The 22156-nt window shown below is 55.0% G+C and overlaps 1 protein-coding gene across 1 annotated transcript in view; it reads right to left on the bottom strand.

Annotated features, from left to right (window-relative positions):
• Positions 1-22156, bottom strand: part of CFAP65 (cilia and flagella associated protein 65) — a 33830-nt gene that overhangs the window by 5161 nt on the left and 6513 nt on the right. Inside the window, 22 exon segments of the mRNA XM_081815305.1 lie at positions 404-594; positions 1734-1892; positions 1993-2184; positions 4188-4298; positions 4445-4511; positions 4796-4972; positions 9459-9587; positions 9899-10112; positions 10915-11043; positions 11470-11620; positions 11820-11978; positions 12944-13168; positions 13706-13951; positions 15390-15527; positions 16977-17336; positions 17541-17741; positions 18146-18411; positions 18783-19005; positions 19509-19654; positions 19939-20138; positions 20307-20473; positions 20964-21066. Coding sequence (XP_081671431.1) covers positions 404-594; positions 1734-1892; positions 1993-2184; positions 4188-4298; positions 4445-4511; positions 4796-4972; positions 9459-9587; positions 9899-10112; positions 10915-11043; positions 11470-11620; positions 11820-11978; positions 12944-13168; positions 13706-13951; positions 15390-15527; positions 16977-17336; positions 17541-17741; positions 18146-18411; positions 18783-19005; positions 19509-19654; positions 19939-20138; positions 20307-20473; positions 20964-21066 — 3954 coding nt within the window.

The following is a 22156-nucleotide window of genomic DNA, read 5'->3' as shown; positions in this document are numbered from 1 at the left end:
GTGGGATGGGATGGGGTGGGATGGGGTGGGGTTGGATGGAGTGAGACAGGTGGGACAGGATAAGATGGGGTGGGATGGGGTGGGATGGAATGGGATGGTGTAGGATAGAGTGGGATAAGATGGGATAGGATTTAATGGGATGGGGTGGGATGGGGTGGGGTTGGATGGAGTGAGACAGGTGGGACAGGATAAGATGGGGTGGGATGGGGTGGAATGGGATAGGATGCGGCGGGATGGGATAGAATGGGATGGGTTAGAATGGAATGGGATAAGATGGGTTGGAATTCAGTGGTATGGGGTGGGATGGAATGGGGCGGGATGGGATGGCCTGGGGTAGGATGGTGGGGTGGGATGGGGTAAGATGAGACAGATGGGATAGGATGGGGTGGAATAGGGTGGGCCTGGAGCCTTGCTAGAGGTTCTGATTCTGCGGAAATAAGGGACTCTCACCTCCCCAAAGTCTAGAGGCTTCAGCTGCCACTCAAAGACAACTGGCTCGTTCTTGGAGATGTTGTTGAGGAACAGCAGGCGGCTGCACTTGGTCTGCACAGGAATGTTTCCCAGCGAGATATGGGACTGGGACAGGAAGACATTCTGTTGGTGGAGACAACACAACAGGCACTTTGGGAGGTGAAGAAATCATAACCATAGCAACCTCTCCCAGTTACTGAGTGCCTTCAGCAGGCACCATGGTAGGCCGTTCACACACATTTGATCCTCACCATGGCCCTGTGATATATGTATTATCATCCCCACTTTACAGATAGATGTGCTGCTAAGGTTTAGAGGGCATAAAGAATTTTTCCAAAGGTCTCTTACAGGCACAGTGGGGATAAACCCAGTCTCACTCTAAAGTCTATGCTTTTGACAATTAAAATAGGCTTGGAAGGGCTGAGAAATCAGAATTTGCTTAGAGAAGACAGAACTAAAGCCAATGTAATTTGAATCCCTGAAGGATGGTTGTAAATAAATGGGGGGATCGGCAGTTGGCATCTTCAATGGGAACAGAACAGTAGGGGGTCTGGAAAGACTGAGGCCACACGGAAGGGGCACTTTCTCTCTGTCCAGACCCTGAGTGTCTCCAGGGCTGGGACTTTGGCTGGCTCTTCTTTGTGTCCTCAGGGCCTCCATAGTGCTCATCATGCAGTTACGGTCCAGAAAGGGTAGGAGTGGAAGGGTGGACAGGCCGATGTATAGGTGTATAGTGACTGGGTGGCTGTATGGAAGGATGGATGGAGAAGTGGGTAGATGGGTGGCTGGATGGATCAGTAAATGGGCATATGGGCCAATGGGAGGAGATGGATGGATGGGTGGATGAATGAATGGGTCAGACGTCCCAACAGTGGGGTGTGTTTGAACTAAAGATGGGGTTATTGACCTTAGATACCTTACAGCAAAATCCATCTAGGTCCAGGGAGGGGCTGTTCTGTATGAAGATAATACTTTACAGCCCTAAAATGGGAGAGCTTTCTTCTACCCCTTCCAAAATCCCCATCCCAATGCCCAGAGTGACTTGAGCAGGAACACCTATGGGCACTAGGTGGCAGGGTAAGCCTCTCATGGAGCGGTGTGCTGCCTGCTGGAGCTCGATGAGGGCTGGTTCCAGGCTTCCCCTGTGCAACCCTCCCTTATCACCTCCATCACATTTCCTTCCCAGCTTCTCTCTGCACTGGCCCCCCGGGGCCCTCAGGCTCCTCCTAAGTCTCAGGCCTTCCTACCTCCCTTCCCCCTACCTGTCCAGGAACCATCAGCCTAGTATGCTTGGGGTTGTCATCCCAAGAGGAGATGTTGTGGAATGGGGCTGTGTCCCCCATGACATGGGGATCATAGCCCACTCCCTGGAAGCGGATCATGGCTGAGTTCCATCCCAGGACGTGTATGGGCACATCCACCTAGGAAGTTAGGAGGGTGGGGAAGGGACTGGTCAGAGCACGGCATGCTGAAGAGGCCAACACCAACCTCCACCCTTAATCAGCCCAGGCTGCAGCTCACCGTGTAGGTCTTGGCCTCAATAGGTGAGAAGATCCATAAGACCTGAGCAGTTGTGCCTGGCTGGATCTCCCCTTGGGGGTTGAGGCAGCTGAAGATGGGGTGATTGAAATTTTTTTCCTGAACCTGCGACAGGATGTTCGTCTGGATCTCGTATGTCACGGGCACCGAGCCACCGTTATACAGCTCATAAATCTGCAGGCGGGGTGGGGGGGCAGGAATAATGAAGCCTCCACACTAGCTCAGGGCTGCAAAGCAGAGAGCCTGGGGTTCTGTGTCCACTGAGGGAGGGCAGGCTGATTTCCCTGATGTCCCCCTTACAGCCCCAGAGCCCCCTAACTACCTCTGATTTCCCTTATGGTCCAATGATCCAAGAAGTATATAATTGTATTTTCAGTCTGGGACATTTTAGGATAATCTGTAATCCTTATTTTATTTGCTCTTAATTTACTTTTGCCAAGGTATAAGGGGACACTAAGGCTCGTGTCTCTAGCGTGGTGATTTACAGAAGTGTCCATGCACACACCCTCCAGACCCTTCAGCATCTTCAAGGCTCTCCCTCTAATCACCCAGGAGGCTGCCACTTTCCACGTCTGCCCTTAGAGGCAGTCTTGCTTAAGGGCAGATGAGAGAGGGGAAGGAAGCTATGACATCCCCCAAGACTAAATCCAAAGTGTGGGAATCACAGAATGTCCTGGAAGCAACCCAAGATCTTCTGGTCCAATCCCTCATTTTAGGATTAGAAAATGGAAGCCAGAGAGAGCAAACGGTTTGTTTGGATCTAGGTTTTGCCCCCTCATCTTTCCCAGAACCCACTCTTGAATATGCTGATTTTATTTCTCTAGCCTGGGCCACCTCTGAGCTCCAGACCTGGTATCCAACTTCTGCTCCACAAGCCCTCCCTGCCCCCTCACCAGCCACTGATTGTCTCACAGACATCTCAAATTTGGTAAAAACCAAACTCTTCACTAGAAAGTTCTACCCCCCTCCGCCCCCAGGGAATCTCCTTTCAGTAAATGCTCAAACTAGGAATTCAATACATCTCGATCCCTCCCTTTCTCCCACTTCCCCAAACTGGCCCCAGCAAGTCCCAATAATTCTGCCTTCAAAATGTAAATTAAATCTGTTCACTTCTACTTCCGCTGTCCTCTTATGGATCCAGGCCACCATCTGTCATCATCTCATGAATGAAAGTAGAAGCTTGGCCACAGTTGTGGAGATTGGTTGGAGGCACAGTTGGGTCTCCTTGCTCGATCTGGGGGCATTTTTCATTGTCTATGTTCAGATCCACAGGGAAGTGGTCTAGTCTTTCAGGAAAGCTCTCCAGGGGGCACTGAGTCTTTGCCTTCCTTTTCAAGGACATAGGTCTCTGCAGCCTTGTTTTGGGGGGGAAGGGGTGGCTTCCAGGAAGCCAGTAAGGTAGAGGGTGGTGTAGGGAAGCATATAGAGCTCAGGGCTAGGGGTCCCACCCTCTCAGGTTCAGAAAGCCCATTTCTCTGACTCTAGGCTGGACGACCAGAGGCCTCTGCTCAGAAATACAAGGACTTCTAAATGGTTAGAAATTTCACAGCTATGGCATGTTTGGGAAAATACTATGTCCCCCTCTGGGAGATTTCCAGTGTACATTTTCAGAGCAAAGGAACCCAATTCCCTCCACTTGATAAAGAAAATTCTATAGTTTTGAAAGGATTCAGTCTCGTTTTTCGCGCTCCAGAAAAATGTCTTTCCTGGAGCAGTGATTTTCAACCTGGGGCTGAGACCTATTAGTGAGCAGACCATGAAAGCAATTTAGCAGGTGGAACAGAATAAAATAAAAACGGAAAACATCAGAATGCTTTGCGTGTAGTAGTGTACACATTCATTTGCGGTACTTTAAGTATATGTGTATGTATGTACTTACTGAGTTATTATCCAAAATATATTAGTGTGATTCATGATCAAAGAAGTTTGAAGAATCCTGTGCTAGAAGAGAGACTTTTGCATGGGAACACAGGAACAAGGCCCGGCAAAGGGCTTACTTAGCACCAAGCACCAGGAAGCGGAAGCTTCTCACCTTGGATTTCTCCCAGTTGCCCAAACTCAGGGTTTGACCTGTAGCCCCACCTCTTAGAGTGAGGACTTCTGGAGGGCAGGGTCTTTGTCACCCTGTAAAAGGCTGATGCAGATACACAGAGATCAGGACAATGTAGACCACTGACCTGCCTTGGGGGCAGTGTGTCACCGATAGGGACAGGGACGAACTGGTGGCTGGTGGAGGTGAAGTGCACATACTTTTGCTCCTGCTTCACTGTCACACCTATGAAATTTAGCTGGAAAGACAAAATCCATGAGTAGCATCCTTCCCTGGGAGAGACGGAAGCACCCAGCAGAAAGATCTGGACCCTAGCTCCCCGGGGGGCACAGTTCCCTGCTCCTCTCTCAGGCATCCAGGACAGGACGAGGTCTGGGGTCTCACCAGGATCTCCCGGCCATGGGACACTTTGAAGAGCACTGGGAGGCGATCGGTGCCCACGAACACATGGCTGGAAGGGAAGAGACGAGTCTGGGCTGAGTTATGGAGCCCCGGTACCAGCAGGAGAGCAAAGCCCCTGGGAGCATGTGGAAACCTCTGAGTTGGGATGGGGCAAGAGGGACATGAAACCTCCCCGCCAAGTGGGTGGACGGGGTCCTCCCCCCGCGGCGGGCACTTAGGGTACTCTGGAGTCACAGAGTGCAAGGCCAAGCTCCTCCAGGAGCACAGGGAAAGGGAGGGGTGGGGGCAGGGTCTCCAGGACCGGAAGTGTAGGACAGGCAGTGGGAGGAGTACCTGTATTTGAGTTCCACCACCTGCTCTTGCCCAGGACTCAGGCTCCCAGCCTTGGGGCTGATGGAGAATACGCAGTTGTCCTGCACACGCATTTGGTGAAGCTCGGTGGCGTCAAACTCTGCTTGCTGTGCCCACAGCTCCAGGTCAATCTGCTGGTCACTTGGAAAGAGGAAGGCCCTGGAAGAGGGGTGCAAGCCACTTAGAACAGAGAGGCAGGAGCTCTGAGCTGCAAGCAGGGTGGATGCTCCCCCAATTTGGCAAGCTGCCCCATGCATGGCTGAGCAAACACGGCTATGGTGGATTCTCACTTCATAATGGCCCCCAAACCCAAACCCGGGAACGGCAGCAGGTCCTGGTGACAAAGTGGAAAGTGGAGATTGGGGCTTCCATTGTGGGGGACAGGGGTCGAGGGGGACTGTGTTATGTGGGTAACGTTGAGCTAGCTAGCCACTAACCCCGGCGGGGGTTTGTGTGACAAAGCTCTTAGGGCCATTTGAAGCACCTAAAAATGCCAGCAACACCAACCAGGCACCCCCCCCCGCCCCGAGAGGGAGGGTGTCTAGGTCAGCGGGAGCATAGGGCAGAGAAGAGATGCCCCAGCAGGGCTGGCGTTCTTGAATCTGGAGCAAGTCTGGGCATAGAATTAATGCCCCCTCAAATGTCTCACGTTGTAGGAAAGTAGATACTGCACTCTAGCTGGTTGACAAAACAAGCGGTGAAAGGGTCCCCGGGTTACGATCTGAAAAGGACGACCCCTTCACTTGCAGACACATGGCACAGAACTGGCCTCACACTGGGCAGACGGCACGAACGGGGAGCAGCCAAAGGGGAAAGGCTCAACAAAGAGTCAAGGAAATCGCAAATCACGACTCCCTTGAATCAGTCTTAAATAGTTTCACATCAGCAACGTGATAAACAGTTCCACTCGATACTGCTAAGCTTAAAGAGAATGGACACCTTCAAACAGGTAGACAGAGAAAGTACGGCTACCACCTTTTGTTGTAGGAATTTTGACAGCGTCTACTAGAATAAAAACAGCATGAGCCCTTTGACTCAGACATTCTCTCCTGGGGAAGTACCCTGCGTGTGCACGTGCTCACGCTCACACACACACAGATGTTTATTACAACTTTCTTTGTAGTGGCAAAAAAAAAAAACCCCAGTACAGGATGAGTTTAATAACTTAAGGGCCATTCATATTATGGAATATTATGCCAAGTATTACAAAGAAAGAGTTAAGGGGCTCCGGGGTGGCTCAGTGGGTTAAGCATTGGTGAAACATCTGCCTTGGACTTAGGTCTTGATCTCAGGGTCCTGGGGTCAAGCCCCTTATCACATCCCATCATTGCATGGGGCTCCCTGCTCAGCAGGGAGTCTGCTTCTCCCTCTGCCCCTCCCCCTGCCCCTGCTCATGTTCTCTCTTTCGCGCACGCTCTCTCTCAAATGAATAAATAAAAAATCTTCAAAAAAAGAGTCGAGAGTTTTATGCGTTGATCTGTATTGATCTGAAGGGAATGTTATTGGCACAATGCTAAGTGAAAATGTTAATGATCTAATGCTGAGCAGAAAGCAGTATGTACAGCTTTGTGCCGTTACTGTAAAAAAAGAATTCAAGGGAAACAGAATAACCCCTGGGCTGTGTTTACGTGTGTGTGTTGTAAGTGCTGAGGATGGAAACTCCCTTCAAACCCTCCAACATCCCAGCAGAGTGGACATGTGGCAGGACCTGCTTCCATCACCTTTGTGTCTTTTGACTGGTGAATAAACTGCTTTTGTTATTTTATCCAGGGGATACTGATCAGCAGCAAAACTGGAGATCTTGCTACTTTGGGGTTATCTGGATAGTTTTGACACCTCTGTTTCCCTCGCTGCCCTCACCCAGTCCCCGTCCAAAAAATCCCAACCCGCTTTTCCCTGCCAGTCCTCTGGTGTGGGCCCCCTCACCACTTCAGGCTTCAGGCTGCTGGTCCATTTCTCTCCCTGCACCCTGCACCCTGCACCCCAGGCTGCTGGGGTGCAGCTGGTCCATTTCTCTCTCTGCTTCAGGCTGCTGGTCCATTTCTCTCCCTGCACCCTGCACCCCAGACCAGAGTGGCAGGTCTTGAAGGCAGATCATGTCTTTGTCCCCCGGCCCCGCTTACATCGCCACCGTGCCCTCAGGAAGAAGTCCAAACTCTTAGGAGAAGGATGCCAAGGTCCCGATGTTGTGGCCCTTGTCCACCTCTCAAGTCACATCCGGCACCCCTACCTCCCTATCAATGCTCCAGCCAGGGTGAACCCTTTTCTCTTACCCGTGTACATACCAGGACCTCTGTCTGGAAGGGTTTTTTTTTTTTTAAATTAATTTATTTATTTGTTAGAGAGCACAAGCAGGGGGAGCGGCATGAAGAGGGGGAAGCAGGCTCCCCACTAAGCAGGGAGCTTGATGCGGGACTTGATCCCAGGACCCTGGGATCATGACCTGAGCCGAAGGCAGATGCTTAACCGACTGAGCCACCCAGGCACCCCTGTCTGGAAGGTTCTTTGCAGCCTCTCTGTGTCTTCTCCCTAAGCTGCAGGTCTAGCTCAGTTGTAGTTTTCTTCAGCACACATCACCCTGCCCCAGACTCCTGCAGCACCCGGAGGGCCAGGCTTGGGCCTGTCGGCACCTTGATTCCTAGAAGCCCCCAGTAAACATTTAGCCGAGACTTAATGAGTGCACGAGGGACCAGGAGATGTTAACCAGTGTATCTGATGTCAGTAAGGCCCTCCGCCTCCCTGGGCTGGGAGCAGAAGCATCGGAGGAGAAGACCCAGAGGGAGCGGGGCAGGCAGCTCTAGGCTCCTATTTCCTCCGATGCTCCCCCTCCCACTTGGGGTTCTCATTCTGTCCTGCCTGCTGCTGCCTCCAGGCCAAGTCCACAGTCCCCATTTCTTACTGGTCTTGGCAGGAATAAAACCTTGAGTCTGTTCTTTATGAGCTCAGCAGAGACCAGCTAGAATTTTCAAAAATAGCCTTCTAAGAAATTGAAAGGAAACACAACAACACACAAAACCTAGGAGAGTCAAGCCTTCCAAGGAAGGTTCGCTGTGCTTGGACTCCTGGAAGAAGCACGGACTGCCTTCCTGAACCTCAGATGATCTCCTGATGGATGGGCTCAGCTCAGCGGGCACCGTGCCTGGGTTTCCTCCCACCTCGGTTTCCAGCCACCTGGCCTCTCTCCACAGAGAGTGTGAGCTGGGCTTGCTCCTATACAAACACACTTGCATGCATAATCCACCAAAATACCCTGCTCCATGCCAGGACGGACTAACGCTGCTTTTCCTGTAGCGCCTGGCTTCTGGCCATTCCAGTAGCCCCAGTGAATGGCGGGTCTGGAGCTCAGGCGGGCCCCGGGCCTTCCCCACCAGGCCAGCAGCGCTGCCTGCCAAGCTTCCTCAAGTCATCAGGGCCAGGAGCCCTCAGCTACTCGTAGTCCTGGCCCTTCTCAGACAGGAGCCACGTAAGGAGCCATGTAAGGAACCAGCCTCCCCAGTTGCCCCCACCCCAGCCAGGGGCAGGACAATCCAGAGAGTAAGGGCGGCCATTGTACCCCTGATGGTGCAGCCCCCACCCCAGCTTTGCCCCCCCACACCCCAAGACTCTGCTCAGGCAGGAAGGTTCCTGAGATCACAAAAGCACCCCTCCTCCCCCTCCCGCCGCACCAATTTTCCCAGGCCGGGCCCCTGGCTCTCTCTCCCAAGCCTTACCCAGATGGGTGCACTTGTTTCTCAACTCCGTTTAGGCAAGAAAAGTTAGAAGTCATCAAAAGGAAATTTACTAGGAAGTCCAGACACGTGGCAGAGGCAGGGAGGAAGAACAAGAAAAGGCCCTGGCATGGAAACAGGATGTTTACCGGGCACAAGTTCGGGCCCCGACGGGAGGCAAGTCAAGCACAGGAAGGTCCACGCTTGGCAGGCTCAGGGCTCCAGGCCGGGGCCCCTGTGCCTGGAGAGGCGCAGCCTGCCCCGCGGGCAGCCTCAAGCCTTCCTGTAGCCCACGTGGCTTCGCTCAGCCACATCTTCCTCCCCGACACTGGCTTCGTGGCAGGCTGGCTGGCCCTGTCCTTCCCCACCAGAGATCTTAACTCGCCCCCATGCAGGCCTGGCCTCCCCAGACTGAAGCTCTGTCGGGGGCACCCCACTGCCTAGCACAGTGCCTGGTACACGGTAGCACTCTGAAGACTTCTTGCTGACTAACCTTTACCGATCTGGCTTTGAACTTGGCTCTGCCTGCTAATGGCTGAGTGGCCTTAACTGAGTCCTTAGCCTCCATCTGCAAAAGAGTCAGCAGAGGAGGATTTTTCTCCCCAGGGTTGGTGTGAGGCTTGGAGGAGAAAAGGCTCGTAAATCAGTGCCTGGCACGCAGCAGGTGTCCAAAAGGATACTTCTCACTCATTAAGCTCTTAGGATGACCGTGCTCGTCTCCACCAGTCTCCCCCACTCTTGAGCCTGGGGACATGCCTCTGGCAGTGACAGGTTTGGAGAGCTGAAGGGTGATCCCCAATCCCACGCTGGCCTCCCCGTCCCATCAGTGAGGGGATCCACTTCTCACAGACCCCACAGCCAGGTCCACCCCAAGCCAGAGACGGCCTCCTGCACCTGTCTCCTGGGCCCCTCAGCAGCCCCCTCCAAGCCCGCCGTACCAGTCCAGGGCCACCACTCCGCTGTTCTTCAGGGCCAAGAGCACCACTGAGGGTAGGACCTCTATTGGTGCTGCCCCAAAATTGAAGTCAAGCTTCAGAGGGGTGAAGACGGTGGGGATCTGGCTCGTGCTGTGTGGAGCAGAGAAACAGACCCAGAGACGGATGGGGACAGTACGGGGCCCTCCCAGGGGTGCCTGGCTGGCTGGCTGGGCAATCATCTTCCTGCAGGTGGGAATTGGGAGAACCTGGGACTCAGGGGCAGGGGCCAGACCTTCAGCCAATCCCTGACTTCTCTAGGCCCCTCCAGGGATGGGCAAGAATTTGGCGGGGGGAGATGGGGAGCCACTCCATGGACAGGTCCTGGTGCTGGGGGGGTGTGAGCAGAAAGCTCCAAGAATACCCCCAGATAGGCCCTGCCCCTTCCCTGGGGCCCTCCTCACCTGTGCCGGGTGGGCACCTTGTAGGTGAGCTCCCAGGGCGTGGGATCACGCTCCAAGTAAGTGTTGAGACTGTCCAGGGAAAAGAGGCGCCACAGGTGTTTCCGGGTGATGCCCTTGGCGCTGCCCATGGAGCAGACATCCAGGATGGAGAGTAAGGGGTACACAGCCGTCAGGAAGACGCGACACAGCTCCTGCCTCTTCCCAGCCTCGTCACCTAGGACGGGGTGTGGAAGAGAGGAGTGGCCTCACCTCCCAGCTGCCCTGGGGCGCAGCATGCAGGCTGAGGGGGTAGGACCCCTGGCCACCTGCCCAGGACCCTTGTCAGGAGCAGCAGATGTTTCCCAGGCTCTGGGATGTTTCCAGCAATAGCCAAACCTCATCTGGTACTTTCTACGTGTCAGGCATTGTCTGAAACGCTCCGCATGCATCACTGTGTTAACTGCACCATTACTTGTTTTCAAACTGACTCTCACTAACAGCTTTACTGAGATAGAATTTATATACCATAAAATTAACCCTTTCAACCCATATAATTCGGATTTGTCGTCTATTCAGAGCTGTGCAACCATCACCACTATCTAATTTAGAGCATTTTCGTCATCCCAAAAAGAAGCCCGGCACCAAACAGTTGTCACTCCCCATTGCCCTCCTCCCACCCCCCAGCAACCACCGATCTACTTTCTTTATCTATAGATTTGCCTGCTCTGGATATTTCACATAAATGGAATCATACAACATGTGGCTTTTGGTGACTGGCTTTTTTCACTTGGCATAATGTTTTCAAGATTCATTCATGGGGTAACGCGTATCAGTGCTTCTTTTTTTTTTTTTTTTTGCACACATGCACACACATACACAGACATCTGCACACCAGTCCCCCAGAGCACACCCCTAGCATGCTAACGCTCACCCTGCTAGCCCTGTCTGGACCCTCAGCACCCTCCCACCCCAAGTCCTGCTCACACAGTCCTTCCCCTTTCCTCCCTGGCCCTGACTCTGCCAGATGGCCCAGGTACCTCTGTGGGAGAGGAGAGAGTAGCTGATCTTCCAGCAGTACTGGGACCGCTGGTGGGGACAAGCAGTCAAGCAGATGGTGTCCTGGGACCGGGGTGGCATGCTCCCCTCTGTGCGGTCCAGCTGCAAGGCTGCTCAGGGATGACCCGGGTGGGGCCGAGGGCAGAAGAGGTACTCAGTGCAGGCCAGAGAGTCCCGGCCTCTCCTCCTGCTCCTTTCCAGATACCCTTCCCCTGGGCCAGCAGAGCACTGGCCAGAGAGCAGGCCCAGAGCCAGGAAACAGGGAGCAGAGTCCCTCTTCACAGATCAGACAGAGAAAACCAGTCTTTGGGTCATTGGCACCTGCTAATGGGTGCCAGCAATAGTCCCATTTTATAGATGAGGCAGCTGAGGCCCAAAGAGTCACCCACCCCATGCCACACATGTAAAAGGTGGAAGCACCAAGTGTTAAGCCCTGCTCTATCTGCCCCCAAACCTTGATCTGGTTAACCATCGTCCCTCACTGCCTGCTTCCCCGGCCCTGGCTCCGGTCCCGGCCCAGGCCCAGGCCCGAGTACCGAGCGGGCTGTCGTCCACGACCTCAGGGCTGCACTGCTCCAGGAACAGGCGATAATAAAGAGTGCAGTTGCCATCGTTCAGAAGCATCAGCAACCTGGACTGCTTGCTGTTCACCAGCACGTTCCCAAAATCCAGCTCCTTTTCCTTCGCCTGAGGGCCAGAGTCAGCCAGCCACAGCCCTGGCTTTCCCACCCCTGGCCTCAGACAATCTCCAAGGCAGGGCAGGTCCAGAGGGCCAGAAGGCTCCCATCGCCTGCCCCCTTGGAGTCAGGCACCCTGGGGCCTTCCCTCCCACATGTGCCCTGGCCCCCAGCTCCCCAGCCCCACCTGCCGCGGTTCTCCTACTCACGGAGAGGCTGCTGGTGATGCCGACACCCACCAGCCGGAGCATGTAGTGGGTGGTGGCTGGGGGCTTGGTGTCTGGGGGCAGACCGGCTTCCCAGACCCACATCCCCACTCGGAACAGGTACTTGGTCTCCTCCAGAGGGCTGAAGGTCCACGTCAGCGTCTGGGGCCACAGAGATCATGGAGGAGAAAGCCAGACTTCGTGGCTCTCCAGAACCCCCTACCCAGACTCCTGACCACTGGAGGTCCCACTGCTGGAGATCAAGCTATGGTACCCCTTTCTGAGTGTTTGCCCTGTGCCAGGCACTTTCTATACATCCCTCAGCCCTTCCATCCTTTATCCCCACGAGGTAAGCAGTATTATTTAGTACCTCGTTTTCCGAGACAGAGAAGTGGGGTAACTTGCCCAAGGTCACATGGCTGGCGAGGGGCTTGGTGGGAGCTGGAGTGTAAACTCCTGAAACCAAATCCATAGCCTATGTGGTCTCTTGCCTCCCTGACTACTACCTGGGTTCTTCCAGACACCATGTGTTGGTGGTTCTTGGCCCAAGTTTGGCCAACTAGTCTATAAGGCCCTAAACCAGGGAATGGGGCTCTGCTAGATTGGGCCCCAGCCGGTGCCCCCCCTCCAGACTGCTGCTGGGACCTCGAGGATGCCCCTTCCTCATGCCTTAATGATACCCACCCATTTGGCCCCCAATCCAACTGCTCCAAACCACCTCCCAGCGATCTCGCAGCTTTGGGGACATGGATGGAGAGCAGACTTGCCCCTTGAAACTGGTTCAAGTGCCAGCCCCACCTCCTCATTTGTAATCTTCGTAAATGGCTTTTTCTTCTCTAAGTTTTGATTCTTCTTTGTAAAAAGGGCGTTTTATGACAATGGTAGCCATCCCACCCACTTCTAAGGCCTGGGAAGTGATTACGGATTAAATGGGAGGGGGCACACTGTAAACCTGGCCCCTGAGAGGCATGAGTAAGAGATGATGGCGAAAGCGAAGAGGACCTTGGCTCTCCTTGGAGACAGCCCACCCCAGCTCACGTAGACGTCCCTGAGTGCGTGCCTTGGCTGGGGGGCGGGGAGGAGGCAGATGGGAGCATGGGCCCCCAGCCGTGGGGTGGGGCACTCACAAGGCTCTCACTGGGCTGGATAAGTCCCTGAGCAGGCTGGACGGCCAGCATCTTTCGGTGCGGCTGGGAAATCCTCCATTCAAACTCCAGGGGCAGACGCGAGGGGTTGCGGACGGTGAAGAGGCTGGTGGAGGAGCAGCCCACCCAGGTGGGCTTGAAGAACACGCGCTTACAGGTGTCCAGCTTCAGCTGCAGAGCCTCCTCCCGGCTCTGCATGCTTACCTCCTAGGGCCGGAGGAAGGAGGGCAGTGCCCTGATGTGACCCCGCTGCCCTGGCTCCCCCAAATGTCCAAAAAGCCTGGGCACGGGCAGCTTCTGTGAAGACAGAGTAGGTAGTGACCGACCCAGGAGATGGTTCTTGAAAAGAACTCAGGGACTGAGAGAGGCGGTACAGACCATTTCATGGGCCAGATATGGGCCCACCACCCTGGCCCCTTTCCCTGGCCCAGCCCCAAACGCCCCTCTGCAACCTGCAGATATGAGTCTTATATTGCCCCCACTCATTCCTTTGGGACCTCTGCACCCCATTTCTTGTTCCAGACACCTTGAGGTGGACATGCTGGGCCGTGAGGGCGGGAAAGCTGTTCACAGATGTGGCCGAGGGGTCTCCTCCCTGCTATGGCACTTCCGGGGGAGGGAGGAGCAGCCCCTTGACTACTTTAGGGGAGCAAGAGAGTCCAAACCCAGAATTTGGCTTTGAGAAGGGAAGCCCCAGACTATGGCCCACTCCTCAGGACCCAGTCCCCTAGCCCTGCCTTTTACCTTGAGATACCGGAGGCAAAAATTGAACTGCAGGTAGAAAACATGCTGCTTCCAGGAGTTGCCCTTGGGGTAGGTACAGACGAGGAAGATCTGGTGGGCCTTGGGGGCCACGAGGCCAGAGCTGGGACGCAGGGAGATGTCTGAGCTGCTTTGGGGGGCCAAGTTGAAGGTCAACATCATGGAGCCTTTGTTGATCAACAGCAGGCTACGGTAGGAGGGTTCGTTGGGGGACACTGCAGGAAAGAGCTGGGGTACGCGACAAGAGGGACCCACGCTCAGATCTATGCGCTTCCCTCTCCCCTACCCCGCTGATCTGCACACGGGCACCATAGCCCTCAATATTCCCTGGATGCCTAGGGGCTCAGGGAAGTCTATGTGGGCTTGGGTGGGCTTGTCTCCAAGGAGAGCCAAGTACCTCCACACATCCTCGTCACTACCCTGCAAGCAGGGAATAGAGGGACATAGCTTGGCCCCCAAAAATGCTTCTGTCCTCCAGAGACTTCCAGACAGGGAGATGGAGTGGCTATAGGAAGTGGGCCCAGGAAACGCAGGCATTTGAGACCCCCCCACCCCTGAAAAGTTAAGTAGGTCTTTCATTTTAGGGTGCCCTCAAATCATCCTTTGGAGAATTCACTTTCAGAGATCCTGGTCCAGAAGCTCTGGGGTAAGCAGCCCCTTCTAGATGATTCTCTTACAGATGGCTCAGGGGAACCCCCCTCCGAGAAAGGGAAAGCCCCAGAAATCCCAGCTTCCAAACATTCCTAAAGCATGTAGGGTATGGCCAGCTGCAGGCTAAGAGCTAGGCCGGCCATATCACACAAGGCCCGAGATCGCTGACCAGGGCGCCCGTCCAGCTGGGGCAGATGTGCCCATGCCCGTGTGTGAGGCGGTGGGGGGCAACACAGGCCCGGAATCGGCTGGACAGCAGTAAAGGCCACAAACTGCTGGGATAAACCGGTCAAAAGAAAGGGACGGGGGTCAGGGAGGGGAACCTCGTGCAGTCAGGGAGGGACTTGAGCTGAATCTCGGGGGTGAAGTGGTTGGGGATTGGAGAGCAGAAGTGTAGCTGGTGAGGGGGCAGGATCACCCCCAGCACAGGGCCCCAGAGTGGCGCCTTTCCAGCAATATGGAGCGTGAGGGCAGTGGAGACGGATGGGAAGGATGACAAAAGGGAGGCTGGGAGAGGTATAGAAGAAGCCAGGACTGGAACTTGGCCGACTGGCTCTGGAGTTGATGCTTTTAAACCTTCGTCATCTGGCTGTTCGGGTCAGACAGGGCCTCCAAGGGCTCCTCAGAGAGCCCTGGGAATTATGACTCAGGAAGCCGAGGGACCAGCTTTGTGACCCACAGCTGCCTGGGCAATCTCCAAGGCCAGGGGCTCATGGTGGGTGGTCGGATCCCTAGCAGGTGTTCGGCAAACAAGGCACAGACAAATAAAGGAGCTAGAGAATCTTCAACCTCAGTGCAAGAGGCCCAGGGTGTATTTCAGATGGAGCAAGGAGGGGTCAGGGGTCCAAGCCCCAGACTGGCCCACAAGAGAGCCCTCCTTGACCAGAGCCCCAGGTGGGGAGGTTGGGATGGCCTGGGAGGGTGCTGGGATGTATCTGAGGCCAGCAGAGTGTGGACCGAGGCAGAAGCCAAGCTCCCCTGTCCCACCTCCTACTGCTAGTGGGGCCACGCTCACCTTGGGGGCGTGCAAGGAATACTGAGGGATGTGGTGCTCCAGGGCAGCATGATAGCTGTGGCCTCGTGCCCGGAGGGTCAGGCACCAGGAGGGACACACGGTACAGTCCTCCTCGATGTTACTGTAGCTCCGCAGGACCTGCACGGGGGCCGGACCCATGGACAAGCTGAGAGTCCTGTGTCCGACTCTGTGGGGCCCCCCCAGCCTGCCCCCCTGTGCTACAGGAGTCCCACACTGGGCACAGAGGGAGGAGAGGGGCTCCCTGGGAGGACAGTGCAGAGACAGCCGTCAAAACCGCTCTGACCGCAGCGCGCCAGGGCCGTGCTGGGCACTCCGCAAATATGCTCTGTAATAACCACAACAGCACCAGGACAGGGCCGGGGCTGGGATGCATGGACAGCATTCATCCTGCAGGAATGTGCCTAGAGAAGCGACGGCCAGTAGAAACAGAACACGAGCCACAAATGCAAGCCGCAAAGGTAGTTTTACATGTCCTAGCAGCCACATTAACAGAGGGAAACATGAGAAATTCATTTCAGCGATACGTCTTATTTACCCCAATAGATCCAAAATCTTACCATTTCAACCTATAATCAATACATAAGCGATGCATGATATACCTTACATTCTTTTTGCGCCTAAGTCTTTGAAAGCCGGTGGGTCTCATACGATGTATCTCAATTTGGACTCGCCACATTGCAGGTGTTCAGTGGCCCCATGTGGTTGGTGGTTGTCATATCAGACAGTGCCGGGCCAGAGCCAGTAGCCTAACAATCTGGAGGGCTCAGCCTTGGCACAGCCAGGTGTCCACAGCCTTATTCCTACAAGCCTCCACAACCCCCCACTGCCAAGATATTAGAACAGAGGCAATTAAAGTCTCAGCTTTGGAAAGCCTTCTCAAAAGTTCAGATACGACCCCAAGTTTTTAGATGAGAAGACCAGGGCTTAGGGACATTAAGGGACTTGCTCAGGGTCACACAGCCGGTAAGGGATGCTTATCTCTCAGCCCCAGCACCCTGGCCGCTGGGAAAGCACAGCAGCGTAGGCAGAGCTGACAAGGAAGGGAAAAGGCAGGACCAGAGATGAGGGAGCGACCAGCGTCTGTGACCAAGAGGCTGGGCTGAGCATGGCCAAGGGAGGTTGTACTAGAAGCCCCTCCTCCCACACACCTAATTATCTGGCCCCCCTGACTTGGTCCCCCAGGCTCTGGTTCCAGCCCATGGCTCTTTTGGATGGACCACTTCCTACTTCAAGGACTAGAGAGAAGCCAGGAGCCCCAGGGAGTGACTCCTTGTGTGCCGAATTTTCCCAAAGGGCTTGACCCCAGCTGAGTTCTCCCTCTGGAGAGAGTGGGAGGCCACATATACGTGAGATGTAATCAGATGGGGCAAGAATCCCCTTGGCCAAGGCAGCCTATGAGCCTGGGAGAAGACAAACCAGTAAGGACCACCGTGTGGCCAAGGAGGAGCTTGGCACATTGAGGATGGATCCCACAGCAGCCCCCACCACTCCCTCCAACCCCGCCCTGCCATTCAAGCTCCAGGACAGAGAGGCAGCCCTCCCCCAGTCTCTACTGCCCCCACGCACCTTATAAAAAGCGAAGGCCTCGAGCTCCACGGCGTACAGGCAGTTGGGGTAAGGTGGATGGAAGTGCAGGCGCATGGCCATGGACTTGAGTGGAGGCACGTCACAGGTGTCTGGGGTCACCCAGAAGGGGCAGTCAGACCTCTGCGTCCAGACCACCGTGATCGTGCCCTTGGTGTGGTTCATCAAGCACAGGGGGACAGGGTTGGGGTTCTTGGGCCCAGGGCAGGCACCAAAATCCACGTCAGTGGGCTCTATGCTGACAGGTGGGGGGAAGATGGCTAGGTCGCTGGTACCATCGAAGAAGTACTCAGTCATGGGAGGAATGAGAGGATACTTCAGGGCTGACGCGTCCGCCAGGTCCTGTGTGGGGAAAGACAGGTGAGCGGGGGCCAAATGCCATTCCTCCTGCCATTCCCCCTCATTTGAATGCCCCCTTCATCCCCAACTACTAATGCTGCCCACAGGACTCTGGGGGAACACAACTTGCCAAGAATTTCTAGAGAAGGGGGCATGAACCTGGGGAAGGGAGCCTGTCTGTAGGGGGCCCAAAACAGTCCATCAAACCTCAGTGGGAATCCTGAGGGCCCCATTCTCATCTTGCTCCAGCTTCTTCTCCCGCAGCAAGATGCCCAGGATGTCAGGAGGGTAGAACGTAAGGCCCCGTGCCAGGTGTGTGTGGTACCAAGCGAGGTGCTGAGGCCTCAGGATGGCTGGCTTGGTGCTGTCCGAGTGGCAGGTCCCAATCAGGTCCAGAAACAGCGGGTCCTGTGATATTTGTCTGTATAAGGCAGGATTTCAGCCTCCGCCGAAAAGGGATGTGACCAGGTGCCAACTGGTCAGGGCACAATTTGTAGGACCTTGCCCATGGCCCTGAGTTGGGTCCTCACTTCAAGGCTCTCTACTCTGAGTCCAGTCCCCCCTCTCCCCAGCCCAGCAGCAGCGGCAGCAGCAGAAAAGCCCTTGACCTGGCTTGGAGTGAGCCTTCCTGTGCCGTTGGCCAGGCTCTGGCTCCAAAAGCCAGGCCGGGGCCCTGGCAGAGATGATCCAGGCGGAGGTTCCAGAATACAGGAGAGTGATCACCCACCAAGCACTGTCTTCATCACTGGGCCTCAGATCGGCTCCTCCAAGGCCCAGGAGAGCCCCTCCTCGCCTCCTCCCCCACCGCTCACCTGGTGGTGGATGAGACAGGCCACACGCCGAAAGTAGATGATGGGGTGAGTGGGCTGGAAGGTACAGTGCAAGGTCATGCGGGCCTTGCCCACCAGGGTCCCAAAGGCTGGTCTGATGCCGAAGATACTCTCTTGGCAGTCAATGGCAAACTGGAAGTAGGCTGTGCAGTCCGACTTGTTCTCAATCCACAGGGACTGCTCCGAGATCTGCCCAAGGTTGACCCAGCTGAAGTTGACAGAGCCGTGTTTCAGGGACACATCAGGACCTGGGCGGAGATGGGGCTCCTGTGAGCAGCCCTGCCACCTGGGTGGGGCTGGGCTATCAGGCTCCCCGAGGATGTCTCAGAAAGGGTCCCCCTGATGGGAGGTGGCTCTTCCTGGAGACCGAAGGCTGGGCTGGAAAGACCCAGAGCCCCAGCAACCTGAGCTGACCTCCAGGTTCACCAGGGGTGAGGGCAGGAACATTATCTCCAGGTGTCCCAAACTGATTCTACACTGAGCCCACCAGAGGGCAGCAGACACCCAGGCTGAAGGGCAAGGAGGCATCAGGCCCTCCAGGCAGGCAAGGAGCCCTTCCCAATCCTAAATGGGGGCTGCTCCTGGCCCCAGAAGTGCGGTGTCCTAGGGTGGCCAGTACCTCTACAGAAACCAACGACTTTGAGCAGGGTTTGGGAGGCACAGCCAGATGGCATGATGGACAAGTAGTCAATAGTTCTGACGTCCAAGGTCTCGGGGTGAAAGGACACGGACACTAACTTCTCCCCTCCTGGAGGCACAATGCCATTGGTAGTGGGGCACGAGAAGGTATGATCTTTGGCCAGCATGTCTGAGGCTACTTCGATCCGGAAGGGGGCGCTCACCTGTGGGGCGGGGTGGGGGGGTGGCAGGAAGGGTCAGGTCACAGGGTGAGGCAGCTGTCCTTACCCAAGTGCCCAGCTGAGGGGGTGAGGGCAGCTGAGGTCCAGTCTGTGCCCCACTTGTCAGCTGAGCATGGAGGCCACCTCCGCCAGGAGGAAGGAAGAGGCCAAGCTGTGTGCCGGGCGCTGGGACTGCCTGGGGGGCACTCTTTTCTTTCCCAAAGGTACCAGAAATGCTAGCTGTGGTCCTGGAGGTAGGACCACCTTAGGGCTGCTCTTGGAGTTGCTCTGGGGATGGTCAAGGGATACTCCAGCCCAGCCCCCAGCTGAGATGAAAAGACACCTGTTGACTGACACATGCGTGTATCAACAGACGTGGCTTATGTGAGGCTTGGGGCCAAAAGTATGGAGAGAAAGAGGGCATTTGTAAAGGGGATGGGTTTTAGGAGCAGCCCGTCCTGTGGTCCTGCCCCCCGCACCCCCATACACACACATAGGACACATACTGCCGAAGGGTTATAGAGCTTGATGTGCCTCTCAGCGGTGCAGCCCACAGCGACGGTGCCGAAGTGCAGCACTTTCTGGATGCCTTCAGCATCCTGGTCCTCTGGTCGCTTCTGCTTTATGCTCACCAGCAGCTGGGCGCATTTGGCTGGGGCAGAGATGAGGGAGTCTTGGGAAGAAACCCACCAGGGCCTCTGTGGCCCCAGCGGAACAGTCCCTCGAAGAAGGCAGATATCCCCAGGGAAACACTGGTCTGCCCCACCAAGGAAGGGAAAGAAAAGGCAAAGCCTGCAGGGCTAGGAGAGGGTGGGAAGCTGGCGGAGGTCCTGTGGAGGACAGGCCAGTGGGGGGTGTAGGGGGGCACATTGAGGCTTTGAGACCCAGGAGGGGCAGCAGGTGGGCTCTGGGGACAGGTGAGGGGTCGGGCCTCACCCACAGCCTGCAACTGGATGCTGCTCTTCTGCTTACTGCCCTCTCCATACCAGCATGTGGCCTGAACTTCATAGATGATGGCCAAAAGGGGGTGAAAGGTCACCTTGGTGTAGGAAGCCTGGCCTGGCTCCAGCAGCCCCGTGGTGGGCAGTACATGGAATGGGCTGGAGAACTCCCAGGTGAAGAAGGTGGGCAGGTCCCTGGAGGGGGTACAGATCAGAGCCACTGGGCTCATTCTGACCCCTGCCCCTACTTTAGAAAGGCAGAGATGCTGGGCTCCTCCTCTCCTCCCTTCCCCCACCAGCACCCCGGGACCCTCCTCACCGAGCTCACTCTCCCCGCCTCTGAGCCTCAGCTGCTCCCCTCACCCCACATTTTCCAGGCAGAACCAGGCCTCGGCTGTGTCCCCCACGGCACACATGGGCAACTGCAGGGACGGTGGGCAGATCAGACTGTGGCAAGGCAGGGTGGCCCTCAGGTCCACACAGAACATTCCCTCTTCTTTCTCAAACCAGAGCTGGTCCATGTACTCCTTCTGCAATGTGGGGGGTGGGAGGCCGGGGGCGGAGGCAGTCGTTGATCGGTGGTATCTGCATGGTACTCAGGGACCACACATCCCACCCCAGCTCTTGGCCATGTCTCCGACACATCACTGAGGGCGGTGTCCGAGGAAGTGTCCTCTAACACTGTCTTGGTCTCAGAGACAGGGGGCCTCTTTTGTATCTGGGGGAATGTTTTGAGAGTAGGAAGAGGCTTCCGAATCTAAGGCTTTCTGGTGGCCAACACAGTAGCACGGATTTTAGCTCCCAACATCCAACTGGGAACCCCACGCAGTTTAATGAGTTTAGGGTCAGAGCCTCTCCAGGGCTTCCCAAGCTGGAGTTTCTGCTACAGCTGTCAGGATGAATATGTGTGTGTCCTGGTGGGGGAGGGGGGTGCTCCTTGCTGCTCTGCCCTGCTTCCTGTTCCAAGGTCACCGTGCCTGTGTCCCTCCCTGCCAGCGCCCTCAAAATGGCAGACCTTACCTCCTCCAGAGGCCGGAAGATAATGGGGAGTGTGAAGGTTATGCCCGGGCTCAGCAAGATGGGCTGGGGGATGACTGTGAAGAAGAACTTGGTCTTGGGGGACCTGCAGGAGAGAGCCAGGGCTTAAGCACTTTAGGATCAGGGCTCAGAAAACAAGAAAAATCCCCGAGCGCTGAGCTGGGTGGGGAACCAAGGCTGAGAACAGAGGGGCCAGGATGCCGATCCAAGCAGAGCCATAGGCAGGGCTGTAGAGCTTCAGCATGGGTCAAAACCATAGATAGTGCAGACTTCAAAAATAGTCACAGGAAGACGATCCCGCCAATAACTCTATGCCAATAAATGTTAAAGTTTAGGTGACATAAACCCATTTCTAGGAAAGTATAACTTACCAAAGTGGACTCAAAAATTAGATAATACAAGGGTGCTTGGGTGGCTCAGTGGGTTAAACGTCTGCCTTCGGCTCAGGTCACAATCCCAGAATCCTGGGATCGAGCCCCGCATCAGGCTCCCTGCTCAGCGGGGAGTCTGCTTCTCCCTTTCTATCTCCCTCTGCCCTTCCCCCCTGCTTGTGCTCCCCCTCTTGCCCCCATCTCTCTCTCTCTCAAGTGAATAAAAAACCTTTTAAAAAAAGAAATAGATAATACATTTTATGACCACCTCACCTAATATCATCAAAGCCACTGAATAAGTAGTCAAAAATCTTCCCACAGAGAAAACACTAGGCCGGATGGCTTCACAGCAAGTCCTACCAAATGTGATAAAAAATAACCTCAGCCTTACCTTCCCAGTAATATAAAATGAGGAAACACTCCCCAAAGTATTCTATGGATCCATCATAGTGTTGTTATCAAAATCTGACCGAGGTAGGAGAGGAATGGAAAATTACAGGCCTATCTCTCTCATAAACAAAATGAGAGAGCCCAGAGAATTTAGCAATGTATAGAAAGAATAGTGAATTATGACGAAGTTGAGCTTACTCCAGGAAATACATGGTTGGTTCAACAGAGGAAATCAATGTCCTCCACCAGGTTAACAAATTAAGACAGAAAAAAAAAAATCAAATGATCATCTCAATGAAGAAAAATATTAGATAACCTTCAACATGTTTGTGAGAAAAACTCTTTTTTTTTTTTTGTGAGAAAAACTCTTAACAAACGAGGAATAGAAGGGAATGTCCCTAACCTGGTAAAATC

Source organism: Leptonychotes weddellii, chromosome 3, assembly GCF_054177405.1.
Source record: "Leptonychotes weddellii isolate Sample4059 chromosome 3, ASM5417740v2, whole genome shotgun sequence".
Lineage (NCBI taxonomy): Eukaryota > Metazoa > Chordata > Mammalia > Carnivora > Phocidae > Leptonychotes > Leptonychotes weddellii.
Note: the sequence above shows the minus strand (reverse complement) of the source record. Positions and strands in the feature narration are given on the sequence as shown.